The sequence below is a fragment of the Poecilia formosa genome, unplaced genomic scaffold (assembly GCF_000485575.1).
Source record: "Poecilia formosa unplaced genomic scaffold, Poecilia_formosa-5.1.2 Scaffold21, whole genome shotgun sequence".
Classification (NCBI taxonomy): domain Eukaryota; kingdom Metazoa; phylum Chordata; class Actinopteri; order Cyprinodontiformes; family Poeciliidae; genus Poecilia; species Poecilia formosa.
The window spans coordinates 3,907,861-3,924,476 of NW_006799960.1; the positions used below are offsets into that span (position 1 = coordinate 3,907,861).

The 16,616-nt window shown below is 39.4% G+C and overlaps 2 protein-coding genes across 2 annotated transcripts in view; one reads left to right on the plus strand and one right to left on the minus strand.

Moving 5' to 3' along the window:
- Window positions 1-212: 212 nt before the first annotated feature.
- LOC103135168 (lysosomal-associated transmembrane protein 4B-like) lies at window positions 213-11,528 on the plus strand. Its single transcript, XM_007547781.2, has 7 exons — window positions 213-316; window positions 1,846-1,963; window positions 4,089-4,162; window positions 4,257-4,379; window positions 4,621-4,719; window positions 6,215-6,310; window positions 9,251-11,528. The coding sequence occupies exons 1-7, from the start codon at window positions 224-226 to the stop codon at window positions 9,323-9,325; spliced, it is 678 nt and encodes a 225-aa protein (XP_007547843.1). The 5' UTR covers window positions 213-223; the 3' UTR covers window positions 9,326-11,528.
- Window positions 11,529-15,651: 4,123 nt separating this feature from the next.
- The window catches only part of rpl30 (ribosomal protein L30), a 9,037-nt gene continuing 8,072 nt past the window's right edge, over window positions 15,652-16,616 (minus strand). Inside the window, exon 5 of the mRNA XM_007547784.2 lies at window positions 15,652-15,752. Within this exon, the coding sequence (XP_007547846.1) occupies window positions 15,700-15,752 (53 nt within the window). The 3' untranslated portion in view covers window positions 15,652-15,699. The remainder of the gene's footprint in view (window positions 15,753-16,616) is intronic.

Below are 16,616 nucleotides of genomic sequence, written 5' to 3' on the forward strand. Positions count from 1 at the left end.
GAAAAGAAAAATCTTTGCCTCCCCACCACCCCAAAAAAAAAAAAAAAAAATTATGCCTCTGTACACCCTTTCTAAAGTCGGACACAGTCGAGAAAGTTCACAGCCGTGCAAAATTAAACTATTCCAGTAATAGATTTTATAAAATACGGGTTGTGTAAACTTCATTTGGTTCATGAAATTTTTTTTTTTTTTTTTTTTTTAAAGGNCACAGCGTTAGTGAAAGATGATTTCGCCGTGGGACCGGTGGTACTCGACGAGCTGCTGCCTCTGCTGCCATGTACGGACGGGCACCATTATTCTGGGAATATGGTACATGGTAAGGTCCAGTCTTTTCCCTATCACTCTGTGGGCACCGAATGTGTAGCAGGGTGGGTCAGTGGAATGTTTTCCAAGTTGGGTAGTAGCTACTAAGCGAAATTGCTGGTGAGTTGTTGTTTTATTTATTTTTTTTTCTACTTTGAAATTTTTCGGATTCCCCCGGTTTAATGAGCTGAAGCGACCGTTAGACGACGACGTTAGCATCCGCCTCGCAGGTGTTTCCCTCCGTTAAACCATCCGTGATCCGCACTAGCTCGAAATCTAAAATCATATTTTACCTGTAATGTTATACACTCATTACAGATTCTATAAAACACTGTTTTATATATATACATATTTTTTTAATTGTTAAATCTTTATTCAGTTTGTGCGGAGCCCTCTAGGGGACATGGGGAAAAAAATATTTTCTTTTGCGTTACATTCCAAAACTTTTGCGTTCTCACAATAAGCTTACTGCGATGTTTGCTGGTCTATTTTGTATGCAGTCGCAAATCTTAGTTTAAAATTTCTGATATTTACACATTCAAAGAACCTCAGTGAAAACGTGTTTATTAACTCTTAGATGCCAAAAAAAAAAAACTGATTGAAAATCGATTTATTTATTCACTGCATGTTTATGTCTGTGTAAGGTTGAGAGGGAACTGCACATGAAAACGGCCTTTTAAACCATTCAGACTATCAACACAAAAAAGACGCAATAAAAACTGTAAGATGACTCAGAAATAGTCCAAATACACCCTTTCTAAAGTCGAGCACAGTCGAGAAAGTTCACAGCCGTGCAAAATTAAACTATTCCAGTAATAGATTTTATAAAATACGGGTTGTGTAAACTTCATTAGGTTCATGAATTTTTTTTTTTTTAAAGGCTTCTTTTTATTTATTTATTTTTTTTTTTTTTTTTTGTCTTTTTCCCCCCCAACACCTTTGGGTTTCAGCTTGAAAACTAGCAGGGTAGGAGACAAAATAAGCCTATAAAACTAAACCTTTCCAGGACAGTTTCTTGGTATTTTAAGTAACTGCTTAGTTTTCTCAGAAAGCTTCACCTGGTTTGGTTCTTTTTACGAATTAGGTAACCAGTCTTTAATTTGTCCTACAAAATGTAACAGGTTAAATATAGCTAGTTGCCTCTGTTTTTACTCATAAGTTAATCTGTGGTTTTAAACATAGTTCAGTAAGCTTTGCAAATCCTTGACCTTATTTTATTTAGTTTGACTCCACTACTATTAACAATACTTTAAAATAGAGCCATGGGGATAGAAATAAGGATTTACATTCTAAGAGTGATAAGAGTGGGTTGTTTGTGTGCGATATGTTTTTTGGACCAACTGCAGACGACCAATCCGTGACAGCCCGATGCTAACATAAAGACTATTACGGTAATGACATTTAAAAAAAAAATAACACCTAAGAGCTGGACTCAATAAGAACAACTAAGGATCACCAAAAATGCCACTATAAATGTGTTAAGCATGTGTTTACTGCACCAGGTGCTGAGTTTGCCGTTATTTCTTTTCTTTCCTCTCTCAGATAATCAATGCGGTGGTCCTACTCATCTTGTTGTCGGCTCTCTATGACCCAGTTCAGTACCGCTACCACCTTACCAGCTCCGAGTTGGGAACTGACATCGATGTCATGGACGATGCAAGTAAGGGCCACGACTTTGTTTTGTGTTTTGAGTTGAGCACTAGTCTGTGATTAGGAGATAACCGCTTTGTGTGTTAATATGGAAACCCAGATTGTGTTCTGAAGTTTTTTTTTTGTTTGTTTTTTTTTTTTGTTTGTTTTGCTTTGGTTTTTTGTTACTCAAAAGTGGACATGGATGGTTCCCATGATTCTCCTAGACTCATTGCGTGCCATCTACATCTGGGTTCTTATGTGTCTAGCTGTTCTGCCCAACTGGCAGATTTCCTTTTTCAGAGTGCTGCCCTCAGCACAGACATAGCTGTGTTAGCTGTGCAGCATAGAGAACAAATCAGACTGCATGATGTGTATTTTCAGTTCTCTCCCTGCAGCGACTGTCATCATCACGGTCGCCTCTGGAAGACTTCGGACACCGTCCCGGGCAGCTGATTAAAAATGACTGCTCTAATTCTCAGATTAAAACCGCCATCTTGACTATAACTCCCATCCCAACACGTTTGCTCTGCAATGGGCAGAGACCGAGAGCCAATGGGATTGTGTGGACAAAAGCGCCTGACATTTTTATTTTGTTTGCTCTTGTTTTCTTTTGCCATATTTCGCCATCTTTACTGATCATTATACACAGAAATGTTTGTAATAGAAACTTTGGGAACTTGCTGGTAAATTGTGAATCAGCAGCAAATAAATACACAACAAGAGCAATCAATCCCATGATAATGATGAACCTATGTTTGCAAAACCCCATTATTCCACTTTGACCAATAAGAGCGACATGTTTGTATTTTATTATATGACTCTGTATAGTTACTGTGGAATTATCAATGTTGCAGTCTGTGCTAAGCGTATTCGTAAAGTGACACTATGTCTAATTTGACAAAATAATCTTTGTGTAATACTGTTAAACGTAAGGTTTATGTTGGATGACCATAGAGCCTGAACACATTGATATACAGCATGAGAATATTAATGAGTGTAACAGTTTGGAGCCTTGACACAGAGAATACACAGGAGCCCCTATCAGTTTATGCTTTTAGTTCTTCACTGACAGTAGCAAGTGGCTCATCAGTGAGACTTGAGAACATGTGAGATTTTGGTAAACTTAGCACCTCTTACATAATGTTGGTTGTGATCTGTTCATAGCAGACTGAGGACAGAGGCTCCGTATGGTTTTTGTTTTATGAAAATGCAGTTTTCGTCTTCTGTCTAACACCTATGTTATAAGCAATATCGGAAACAGCATTTCCGATATTTATTTTTCTAGGCTTTCTGTTTTGATTGGTCTTCTTTACTATTTGTTTTTCATAAAAGAGGATATATATATATATATATAAAACTGAGCTTTATTAATATAAATAAAATGCTATAAGAGTTGACATTTTGAACTTGCTTTAATGCATAAGCAGCAAGTGTCGTTTAAAACTTTCAGAAAGTTTTAAACAACTAATGACTAATAAGCACAAACTCTTTAAATTTAGCTAAGATTAAAAATAGCTAAGCCTAAGTCGTCTTCCTTCAGTAAATAATCTCCACGGTGAAGAGTGTTGTTAGTGGGACCTTTCAGCGCTGTTGTATGGTGGAATTACAGATTGAAAAAAACATCAGATTTATTTAGTTTCCATTCAGCTGATCACTGATCAAGACCAGTCAAACAAAAAGTCATCTGATTTCTGTCACCGTGCATTTTCCTGTTACATCTCTGGTGCATAAGTTTACTCAAGTTTGCTATTAAATTAAATCTTCTGCTTATTTTGAATGTTTTTAATAAAATAAAAAAAAATCCCAACCATTTAAAAGCAATAGCCTTTTTAGAATAATACATCAAACTATAACAATATATATATAAAAAATAGATGTTTCTTAAACACCAAAACTGGTCTTTTGACCAACATGTGTTGCAGAATGAAATATGCTTACAGTGTTAATTACACAAATTATTTAAGCCGTCCACGGATTACTTTAAGAAAAACAATCATCATTTATTGCACCAGTCAGTAGAAATTGTGCTGATCACCAACATGCAGCATCTTGAGTCACAGTCCTTAAGGAAGGCATGAATTTATTATTTTTCATCTGTAAACTGTCCTTCTAATGTTATTTTGTCTTTTGTTTTTCGCTTTCATTTCCTGCAGACATCTGCATTGCAACTGCAATATCCCTTCTCATGATTCTCATATGCGGCATGGCAACATATGGTGCTTACAAGGTAGAAGAACGCGCAACGCCGACGTGAAACAGACCCCAATCTGGATTTAACAGAAAATGAGTTTCTCTGTTTAATCCTAATCTCTCCCTCGTAGCAACACGCTGCTTGGATCATTCCATTCTTCTGCTACCAGATCTTCGACTTTGCCCTTAACACACTGGTGGCCATTAGTGTGGTGGTTTATCCCAACACGGTGCAGGACTACCTTCAACAGCTGGTGAGCAGCAGCTCAGTAAATCTCAAACACCCGCTCTAGAGGTTCTTGTGTTATTTTTTAAAACTGCAGTGAGACAGCAGTTTGTTGGTTTTTTTTTAACTGTAGAATCATTTAGTGAAATTAACACGTTAAATTAAATATTAGCCATGCAGAATAAGTGATCATTGTTGACCTCCTTGATTTAAAGATGCTTTTGTTCTTGATTTCTTTTTCTTTTTCTTCCTCTGCGTGTCTTGTCCAGCCGGGGACATTCCCTTACAAGGAGGACATCATGTCCACAAACAATATGTGCCTAGTCTTTGCAGTCCTGCTCTTCATTGGCTGCATCCTCTCCTTCAAGGTAGGCGCTTCTCGAAGCTAAAAATGTTTGAGAATATCTGTGAACAAACAGAAGACTAAGGAACATAGCTGACAGCTCAGGAATACATTTTTCTCCCATTACTTTGTGTTGGTCTATCGCATAAACAATGAAAAAAAAACAAATTGAAGCTTGTAGTTGTAACGTGAACAAATCTAAAGAGCATGGATCCTTTTGGAAAAGGCCTGCCGTCAGAGAGCAGAGGGTCGTGGACGTCAGGAATCCAACTCTTGTCAAACCGATTCTCCCTTCATGCACGGATGACTCTCCAGGCGCAGCTACACTCCGAGGCTCTCGGACGTGATCGGGCATAAAGTTGCAGTCATCTGTACAATCAAATCAAGTCGTTTCTCCTCTAAGCCGAGATTAGAACCGTTGTCGGCGGATATCCGAAGCCAGAGCCGGGGTTTTTATGACAGGAAGCAGCCACTGGAAAACAGCCCGCAGTCAAAACAGTTAGAGATGTCGTGCCTTTGACAGTGAACTTGGTTCAGCTTATGGAGTCCATGCTGGAAAACGATGCGCTCGTGACACGGGCCGCCGTATACAAGGACGGCATATAATTGCTGCCGTTCTTTGTACAGAGCATCGAGACCCGCAGAAAGCACCAGATGCTAACGCTCAAGGACTCCTTAGTGAGCACCTGCTGACGTTCCTCCTCCAGCCAACATCCTTCACTTGACTGCACTTGGCAGAGATGACACCGGCAGATGGGGGGGAAAAGGAAGAGCTGGATTAAAAAAAAGAAAAGATGATAGAAGATGAAAGAAAAGACGATTTAGGAAAGAGGAAGATTTAAATGTCTTGAGTTGACTGGGTTGAAAAGGAGATGCAGAAACTTGAAGGAAAGAGGGTTTTTGTTGTTGTTGTTTTGGAGTGATTCTCGTGAGATCCAATAAGAAATGCATCAAACGCAAACCACAAGAAAGAAAATGCACATTCGCACTCCGCGTACAGTTGATTAAAAGAATAAAATTGTGGACAGAAAAGCAACGCGAGGAATAACAACGAGTTGACGAGCGAGGCAACGTTTCAAACTCGAGCAAATTGATGCCGACTGCTTGAGTTGACCTTACACGGAGAGGGAGGTTCGGCTCAGCAGATGGTAAAGTGATTGGCTTGCACTCTGCTTGGCTTCCTGGTTGATTGCTCCCAGTGCTGGCAGGGGCACCGACTCAGCAGGCTAATCACACACACACACAAGGAATCTGCTCTTCTTCTGCCAAGTCAGAGACCTCCCTTTCATTCAGGTATAGTCTCAGTGAAGCAAGACATGCCTGTTAAGTGGCTTCTGGTAGAATGGCGAAGGCCCAGTAAGGACGAGGAAACGATCCAGAACGTTCTAATAACGCCGTCACGTGTCACTCTCTAACCCACCTTCGTGAATATATTCACAACAAAACATCATCAGCATAACTGAAGGCTCTGTGCGTGTTAATACTTTTGTTTGGTTTATCCTTTTGCTTCCTGTGTGCAGGCCTACCTGATTGGCTGTGTGTGGAACTGCTACAGATACGTGAGCGGCCGAGGCACCACGGAAGTCCTGGTTTACGTCACAACAAACGACACGACGGTGAGTCGCCGTCTCTCCTCTCCTCTCTCAACGTGTTCAGGTTTTATTTACACGGTAAGAGAGATCACGCTTCCACCTGAAAGGCTCTTTGTAAGCCGCCGTCGCTTGAGCTGCGATTCACAAAATTCAGGCACAGTTATTGTCTGATTGTGGTTGCGATGAAAATCCACATCTAAGACTGAATTCAGGTTTAGAGTTTACAGCACCATGTCGAATACCTGCCCAGGCAAAGACGTGGAAAGAGTTCAGAAATAATTTGGCGTGGCATAAATCTGACCACAACAACAAACAAAAAAATTGTTTTTAAATATATTCAATTTTTTTATTAAAGATTTTTATTAAAAAAAGGTGAAGTTGTCGCTTTGTGTTGCAAGATCAGCTTAGAAATACTAAGCAGTGGAGTATGAACTGAAATTAGTTTTAGTTTTAATTCAGGCTGGAATTTATAATTAAGATCTAGTGGTGGAAAAAGGTGAAAGCTTGAAATATTGTCTTCCTTTTCTCTTTGTTACCTAAACAACTTTTACCTGCTGAGTTACAGTTTTCTGGGAAGCGGGCGGCAGCTTCCCAGAAAACTGGGTCTGAGTCTCTGTGATTTCATTTCGTCCTCCATCTGTTTGACGGGAACTTGAACTGGAGATTTGTTCAAACGTCTTGTGTTGAGTAATTGCGCGGAAATAATTGTTGTAAATAGAAGCGCAGCTGCGTAGACTGTGTACCGCGTGGTGAATCCGGCCTGATTCGGTGTTTAGTTGTTGTTCGGTCGGACTCGGCGATCTGACAGTCGACGGGTTTCTGCTGGCTTCTCCTGAGGAGGTGTTGCCGTTCCGTTTCTCCCCCTCGGCGGGAACGCTGTTTGTTTCTAAGAGGCTTTAGCGCGGTCATGGTTTCCATGTGTCTGTCGTGTTTATAATCCTCCAACCTGATAGGTAAGACATTAATCTGCCTCACACCCCCGGTCGACTCCATGCGCAGCACTTTATCTGTCTGTCACTTTGTCCTTGTGCTCCGGTGGCCACCCTTCACGCTGATGACGCTTTCCCCTCTTAAGCACACGACTCCGTTTACAGCTGCTAATCCGGCAGGCTCTGATGTCGCACCGTGCATCATGCGGGCCTTCGGCAAACATTAGACATGTTCCAGTTACTGTTTTCACTCCTGGATAACGAAAGGAGAAAACGTTCTGATTGTAGTTTGGAGCTTCTGAACTGCTTTGGCCCAGAGAGACTTCCATTTACTTGCAAAATAGCTTAGAAGTGAAATGGAAATACACAAAACACAAGCAAATAAGGAAAACATCTCACGAAACCACACATGCAAATTATCACAGTCGACAGTGAAGGCAACAACAGAGTGGCCGAGGACACAATAAAACTAATAGACTCAATACAGACCAGCTGTTATTTTGAAGCTGCACCTTTTCTGTCATTCTTACTATTATATAGGGACAAAGGATAGTAAACAAACATAAGTGTTACCAAAGGAGAGTAATGATATTGTTGATTGTGGTTCTGATTCCAGCTGAGGCAAACCTGAGGTAGTTTTTAACATACTGGTGATGCTTTCCTACTCTGCTTGTAATTTTTATTTTGGAAAGGCTTTTTTTTTTTTTTTTTTGCACAGGAGGGGAACATGAATGCATATTTTAAAATTTTAAATGTATTCATTAAAAAAAAAAAAAAAGCCATAACTGAATTAAAAGGGTAGTCAAAGTTCTGAAGTAACCAGGCCAGTTGAAGGCCACAGCATCTGCTGCTTGCATTTTAATCACAGTCGTATGAAAGAGCAATTTGTTCCTGAATGCAGCAGAGATCTGTGGCAAACAGCAAGGTTAATCCAATTCTAGATTGGACTAAAAACACACTAAAACATGCTTTTATCTCTGCATTAACTCTGCCCGCTGATAAATAAAGCACTCTGGTTTTCTGGGTTGTTTTTTTTTTTACCAATGAAAAGCCAAGAGTGTTCAAATAGCTTTTTTCGCAGCCTTCGGACATTAAGCACCCAGCTGCTTCCTCCTATCTGTTGTGCTTTTCTATAAATGCCATTAAAATTCACCAGGGTCATCCCCCTCTCTCTTCCTCTCCTCTTCCCCCTCCTCTCTCCACATAGCTCTTCCTGCGCTCCCTTCTTCTGGAAGCGTTACATAACTGTCTGCTTGTCTACTTCGTTTCAAATCCTAGCCGTGATGAGTTCGCAGGGCCTCTCCGACTGTTTCTCCCAGCGCACTCTCTCGCTCTCTGAATTAGCGGCAGTGCTGGTTTTATAACTTCGTTCATAGAGAAAGACCTCTGACAGAGAGCGGCTCACAAGCCGGCCTTGTGTGTCACGCTTCCTTAGAGCTGGTTCTGCGATCTGTAAAATGACCATCTCCCAGGGCGATGGGAGGAAACCAGAAACTTTAATTAATCACTTACTTCTTTGTCTCCTTCATTCCCAACTTTCCTTTTGGTCTTTTCTCTCTGTTTTTTGTTTTTGACGTTTTGTTTAGAAAGAAATCCGACATCACCTTTGGACACGTTTTTTATTTTCTAGGTTAAAATTTTCATTGACATATCAGAATCTTCTTAAAATAGAAAGTGTAGGGTGCGGGAGAAAACAATTATCTCAGAATTAAACTCATTGTTGTCTATTTTAATTTTTTTTTTTTTTATTTCAAATTTAGTAGTGAATAGATAGGACCACACACATCCAGCAACTTTGGTTGCACCACTTCATTCAGTTTGGCTAAAAACAACAATGTGTTTTGAAGAAAGATTTGATTGTGGCCTGTTCTTCTGAGATTGGATTTCCTTTTTTTTAGATTCCAGATTAGGTAAATGGGAAACAATCTCCTAAAGAGTTTATTTTTTACTTGCAGTGAACCTCTATCTAGATTAAAAATGAGAGTTTCCGTTAAATTTGGAGTCGCTGAGCTTCAGTTCTTTGTTTCCAACGCAGGTCCTGCTGCCGCCGTACGAGGAAGCGGTGACCATCCCGCCGAAGGACCCCCCTCCTCAGTACATGGAGGCATGAGAGACGACCTCGCTGCTGAATTAGACACCCAAACAAACACCTTCCACATCTACTCCTCAACAGTAGGATCCCAACTCAGGCTGCAGTAACATGTCATGCCCACGTTTTTTTTTTTTTTGTTTTTTTTCTAGATGCCAGTTTCAGCCTGGATTCCTGTCAAGTTTAGCTTAGATGAAACTGACCTTGACGTAACTTTGCTACTTCCTCCCGCCCCCCACCCCTAGTTTGTTGTGACGCATCGTCTCCTCCAAGGACAGCGTGACCGTTCCCACCAGTGCTCCCTGCAGGCAGCTGCTCTTCCCTGGAAGCATCTGAACTCTTGGCACTGCCAGAACGCTCTGAACCAACTTTATTTAAATTCCCTTTTTTTTCTTCTTCTTCTTCTCCCGCTTAAATTAAAAGCTGCACCCGCTTGGCCGCCAACTGTTAAACCCCGATACTGTGAATCAAACCCTGGTGTCTTTGAATAGAGACTTACTACGTGACGATGGATGAGAGACAAAGAAGGGTGTGACAGGAAAAACAACAAATGTTATCAGTAAAATAGCACTTTTAAAAAAGAAAACAGGTAGTTTGCAAATTTTCTTCAATGAATGTAACGTCAGGGTATTTTTGTATGACTTTTTGTATTACGGTGAAAACCGACGGAGGGGGGAACACGAGAAGTGTCGTCTGTTATAACTGGAATATTAACTTGTGTCGCTCATCCTGTGGGAAGGTATGCAGAAAAAAAAAAACAACAAAAAAATGTCTTCTTTGTGTTTACCCATCAACTACTAGTGGAACCGTCATCCAAGCCACTGGTTTCTGTCCCAGCGTTCCAGTTTGCCTTCCTGTCTTTTCCTCGATCTAACACGGTGTAACGCCTGGATGCGAGAGCTGTTTACAGAACGACCCCTGGCAGATCCACAACCGAATAGGGAGTACACGGGAACTAAAGTGAGCACGTGAGGTGAAACGTTGTCAGCAGCATCGACTGTGTCTCTACGGTCTCACAGAGTTACAATGTGACCTTTAGCTAACAGGGCTTAGCCGGACCAAGGGTATCTTCCTGCAAAGACCGCATGACGTGCTGCTGTAACTCGCATCCTTGTATTTGTTTGCGTGCTGCACATATTATGCAATTACCCCCCCCCCATCCGTCTTCAGCGCTCAGTGATATTCTGTTCATACGAGATGTTGGAGTCAGCTCAATATCAGCGGATGAAGATGAAACTGTGGCGACAGACAATTAGGAGAAGTAGATGTGCAGTAAATAATCAAGTGTTTTTGTCTGAATCAGTCGTATTTATAAGTGCATCTCAATAAGTTAGAATATGGTCAAAAAGTTTATTTTTGTAATTCGATTTTAAAAATTATAAAAAAAATTTTTTTTTTGTTATGACATACACAGTCATGGAGAAGCCTGCTAGCGTGACAGTTTGTCAAGGTCAATGCTAAAGAAGTGGGTTGTTCACACAGTGATTATTAAAACATTTTACCAGAAAGTTTAGTGGAAGGGGAAAAAAAAAACACAACCACCACATCTTTAAGAGGGTTGTCAAGGAAAGACCCATTGAAATGTTTGGGGATGATTCTGAATTAAAAGTCCTTATTTTATCTTATAAAATATCATAATTTAAAAAATTTACATTTTGGAGGTTCATTAGTTATTAAAATTATTAAAATAAGCAGAAATAAACATTTAAAATCACCCAGAAGTTGGACCTTTTGAATCAGATTCCTGCGTTAACTTTTCGGTGATATTGTGACGCGTTGACATGCACCTGCATCACACAGGCTACGCACCTGTTCGGTCTCATTCTGCTCCATTTCATACTTGAATCCTGGTCTCATTAATCTCCCCCATGCCTCTGCTAATCCTCCAGTACTCGGACTGTAAACGCACTTTAAAGTCAGCGTCGGGCCGCTGGAAGCCGATGTGTGTGTTGTTGGCTCGTCTTTACCTGACTGTGCTGTAGGTAGCCGTCTCCCGATGTGACCCGGTTTTGCAAACTGTACCCGCTAATGGTTAGACGTGTCATAAGTCCATGTTTGCATCGTGTGAAAGTAGCAGAACCGACAGACTTTCAGACGTAGGTGAACCACTTTGTTTCAGAGGCTTAATGGATGGATGGATTTATCCTGTCAGGACTTCTGCCTCTCCTTTTGTTGGATCTGCATGAGCTCATGTTTTCAAGTATGAACAATAAAACTTGAAATCAACCTGTGTTGGTTATTATTTATTGACTTGTTGCAGCTGTTGATTCTGTGAATTAATGGAGAATAAGAAAATAGCCATAAACGACCCCTTGTCACATCATATTAGTGTGTTAGAGTAGGAATGTAGCACTGGTTTTTGACATACCAGTTTGTAAAATTTTCAGTAGGTTTATCCAGATTGGAATTGAATTATCTGCTTTTCTTTTCTTTGTAGAAATAAATCTAAAATTGCCCTAAGTAGTTACTAATGTTTTGTTAGCTCTTTGTCATTTGGTCTGTTTTTGCTGTTACTAAGATAATCTAAAGTTACATTAAACACATTTCATAAGTTTCAAAGTTGTTGTTTTTTTTTTTTCTTTTTTTATCAAGAAATACATCAAGTCTATGTAAAGCATCAGCATACAAAGAGTTGAGATTTTGTTTTCACAACGGATGAAGATTTTCAAAAATGAGTTGCCAACTTTATCGGCACCTAAATATAGAGTTTAATTGTTGACACAATTGACGGCGTGGAGCGAGACATTAAAAAGTAATTCCAAATAGGCTGTAATGGACTGCATGAATAAATCAATGAGTGTTGCAACTCAATAAAACTTGCCATCTAATCACTTAAATTGGTATTGATTTAAAGAAAAAATCATGTAAATCCATCCTGGTGGGGGCATAACATTTATAGAGGTGACTAATGCCTCTCCTGGCACCAGATGGGTGGACAAGTCGTCCAATACGTTTGACCCATTCTTTCTTTACCAGAGCTTGGATGTTGTTACGTGGAAATTTTTTCAATTTCACTTTTTTTATTTTATTCCCATCTCTTTTTAAACGCAGAAATATTGTTCCATAAACTGAGACCTTGAACTGAACATCATCTTTCCATCGTTACTTTTACTTTTCAGTCAAGGCAAACGTTTGTCTCCTGTATGAGCGTTTTTTATTTTATTTTTTTACAAAAGCTAATAGCAATCATTCAGTACAGGAGCAGGATTACTGAGCTCATCTCTAAGACATTGTATTCCTTTCATTTAAAACTCTGTTCTCATTTAACCTGAACCAAAAGATATTTCAGAAACCTTCATTTGAGAGTTGGAAAAGCAGATCTGTAAGCAACCTAGAGACGACTTCTTTTTTTTTCAGTGCCAGATCCGTGTTTTGTGCGAGAGCAGTATATGGAGGGATTGATTCTGGAAACAATGCTTGCACTCTCCTCTAAATTGAGTCAGCTTGTTATTAGAGCTGAATGAAAGTGCTCGAGTTACAGTATCTTTTTACGGCCAGGATATCCTGGGAAACATCGCTCAGCAGAAAATAAAATGCACCATAAGCCTAATTTGAGCACAAAGGGCTGACTTGGATCCGTTCTGTGCCAAAGGAAAGTCTCAGAGTTCATGATCGTTTGGGAGTTTTTCCCTCCCGTTGTCACGGGGAACGGCAACAGGTGGACGTCGTTCTAACATTGCTTTGGAAAAAAATCTATCCTTTTCTCTTTATGGGTTTTCATTAAGCAATTTATTTTTCAGTCAGCTTTTAGAAAACCTTTTGGCCAAAACATCTGGATTTAAAGTGCTGCAGAAAACTAGACAGATGCACTCACCTACTTTCTGCCAGTAGGACGGAGCAGTAAAAAAAAAAAAAAAAATCTGGGTCACATTCTGGCTGAGATGGTTTGTCAGGAAAGGAAACGAGATTACAGAATCAAATCAGCTTCAAACATTTACATTTAATGGAGGTCACTGATCTAAACACATTTCTTTATCTACATCCCTCTACAAAAACAAAAGCTCGGGATTTGGTGAAACATTCACATTAAACACATCTAATGGAGGGATTTTGATTAAGCGTCAAAATTGTTTTATTTTATTTTTTTATGCGACAACATATTTTCTCTTGTTGAGTTGATGCGAAGCAGCAAAACAAGTTTCCTCTGTTCATTAGTACCGATGCTTTCACAGAGCCTCAGTAGATGTCCTGATTTTCCGCGGGGATTCTGCGGCACGTGAATCAGATCAGCAGAAATGAATTTAATGTAACTGGAAATCCAGGAAGCAGCTTAGGGATGCAACGGGTGGAAAAACTGGGCCAAACGGCTCGATGCGTGACAGACCTACAGGCTGGCAGCCTGATGGCGCAAACCGCTGACGGATTGGATCGTCTTGTGTTGATGAATTCTCACATTTTTATCCTTTTTTTCATTAACAACTTAAGATTCTGTTCCTCTAAACCTTGAGATCCACAAAGATGTGATTGCTACTGCGACAGTCTTAGATGCATCTGGCTCTTAAAAGCTTCCACTTTGACTCAAACCTTTGAGTGGTTTTGCTTCACGATCCTCTTGAGGCTGCCGATATGTTTGTTTTCTATCACATTTTTTCCTTCCACTCAACTTTCCATTAATGCTCGTATAGATCACTCTGAACAATTTCTTTAGCAATGGCCTTTGGTGACTTACATCCCTTGTGAACGGCATCTGAAAACTGTTGAGTCAGCAGTTTCCTCCATGACTGTGAAAGCCATGACGTGAGAATAGCATCAACATTTCTGACGTTTTATTGTATTGGCCTTAATTATGCATAACCTGTGAAATTAACAAAAACAACTAAAATATAATTTTTTTTAACTGAATTGTAGCTAACTTTTAAATGTTACTCTTAACATTAATTAATCATTTATAAAAATGTTTAGATTAACACATTAGGTATATAGGTATAACCTTTATCTCTTATGGCTATATTTGTATTAATATTTAATACCTCAGATGGAGTACCTTGTCAACAAATAAGCAATTTCTCTTTGGGATCAATAAGGTATATTCTATTCCAATGTAGTGAGATTAATTTGTACAACAGAGAAGTTAATGTGCAGCCTTAAAATCATCTCTAAAAGGAACTTAAAACTCTGATCTGATTCCTTTGGGTGAATTTCGTATGTGGGTCAAAAACAAACAAAATGGCAGTAGGCTGCTGATTTTGCTCTGTAATTATCATCTTACACAATAAATATCCACATATCCTGTTGTGTAATTTGATTTTATACAACATACACACAGGCTTCCCCTATAGTTTTGTCAGTGAAATTTATAATGTAGGTTTATTCACAGACAGCAAATGGCTGTTCATGAAGCAATAAAGTTGCAGAAAATGCTAAAATCAGAGCCACCATTTGTAATTCAGAAGCTTTGAGGGACAGAAGGTCAGCACTGACCCATCTACGCTTTACATGACGGATCATCACCCTGTGTGGCCTCTCATGCCTCCGACTGTCCTTGCATGCCAGCCAACAACACGTTCTATAGTTTATGCAAGTGTCTGCAGGAAGGGAGGGCGCGGCGCTCAGAGATTAATAGTTGCATAATTTTGACATCGGAGCAGTTCCGTCCTGATGGTTTGCACTGAACGCGCTAATCCAGTTGTGACGCTTTGTTACACAAGTATCTAAAAATAATGTTGGTTTAAAGTTACATCTGAAGGATTTTAGCTAAACATGTCTACTGTTCATATAGACCAGAGTGAATCCCTTGCAGCAGTGTCAAACTCGGTTTTGTTTTGGGCCAAATCAAGATCATGAACGCTCCTAAAGGGCCGGTTGTGCCAGAATGTATTGATAAAACCTGTTCACGAACTGTTAAATATCAATGAATTCTTAAAATTAAATAATATTGAACAACTTTTAAATCCCTCCAGGATTTTTTATTTTTTTTTGCAATAAAAATCAAAGTGGTAACTGTGACTTTTTATTACTCGCTCTATAAATCATAGACTATTATCTGACATCAATTAAGCCTGAGGCAACTGTTTAGTACAAGTAAAAGTTTTTGGAAATTTTTGAGAAAAATCTGCAATAAACTCCCAATTATGTATTAATGCAAAAAAAGTGCAAGAATTTGTTGATTTTCCATGAATTTCCACAATAATTCTTAAGAAACTGGAGTGTTTAGTCTAGAATCTAGAGGGCCACATAAGAAGCTATGACGTGCCAGATTTGGCCCAAGGGCCTCGGGTTTGACCCATGTGCCTTACAGCTCATGAAAATGATCCCGACATTATGGGAATAAATAAGAGTACAGGGTTCTTTAGGAGAGGAAGTGGCAAAATAAAAACATTATTTTAATGAAAAAGAAACCACATGGCTATTGTGTTATTTATTATTGTATTTATTTAACAATATTGCTGGCCAATCTACTGGGGCTGCTGCTGCTGATCCGGCATGCTCCTGATGATGTCAGAATCGCCTAAGGACAAAAAGACGAGCCAAGTCAGTAAAATAAATAAACCACCGTCACATTTCATTCAGTTCGCATAACTACATAGTAAACATAAATATTTGTTTCAACAGCAGAAATAAACTAGACAGGAGGTGGATAAATGTTACTAGCAAAGCACTTTGAACTGTCCAAAAGGATGATGCAGTTCATTAAAATGCTCCAAGCAGCTTTGATGTAGCGAACCACTAGTCCTGAACTGGACCACTCTGACTCAGGTCCATCAGGCGCAAAAATTCGCACTAAGTAGTTCTAACAAAAAAGGTCATCTACAGCACTCATTTACATTCAGATACTTGAACTTTTACATCTGCAGTCACAGATCTAGGGACCATTTTAAGAGACCAATTTGCCAAAAACAAATTTTAAAAACACACGTGTTCAAACTGCACTTTTAGAACTAAATAATAATAAATGATTGGTTGTTTGCATGTAAAATTCTGTTCAATTTAATCTCTAACCACATAAAAACTATTTTAGCAGATTTACTAGTAGTTGTATTATAGAATTAAAAAAAGAGATTAGTATTTATTGGTTCTGCTAATTCCATGTAACTGGATCATTACTTGAAGGTGATGTGTTCAAGATTACAGCAGAACAGAGTTAGTCAGTGAGGCTGTTCACTGTATGAAAACAAGCGAGACCCTTCTTTTGGAATGACTGCAGCAAATGTTCCTGCTGGTCTTACTGTGCCGCTCTGAATATCCGAGTCAGTCAAAGAACAGCGAACTTTGATTGGAGGGGAAAGCAAAGTGCAGAACATCAAGCTGGCTGATCAGCTAAAATGACCAGAAATGCTTTAAAATGGAATATAAAACCTTAGAGGCATAAAAT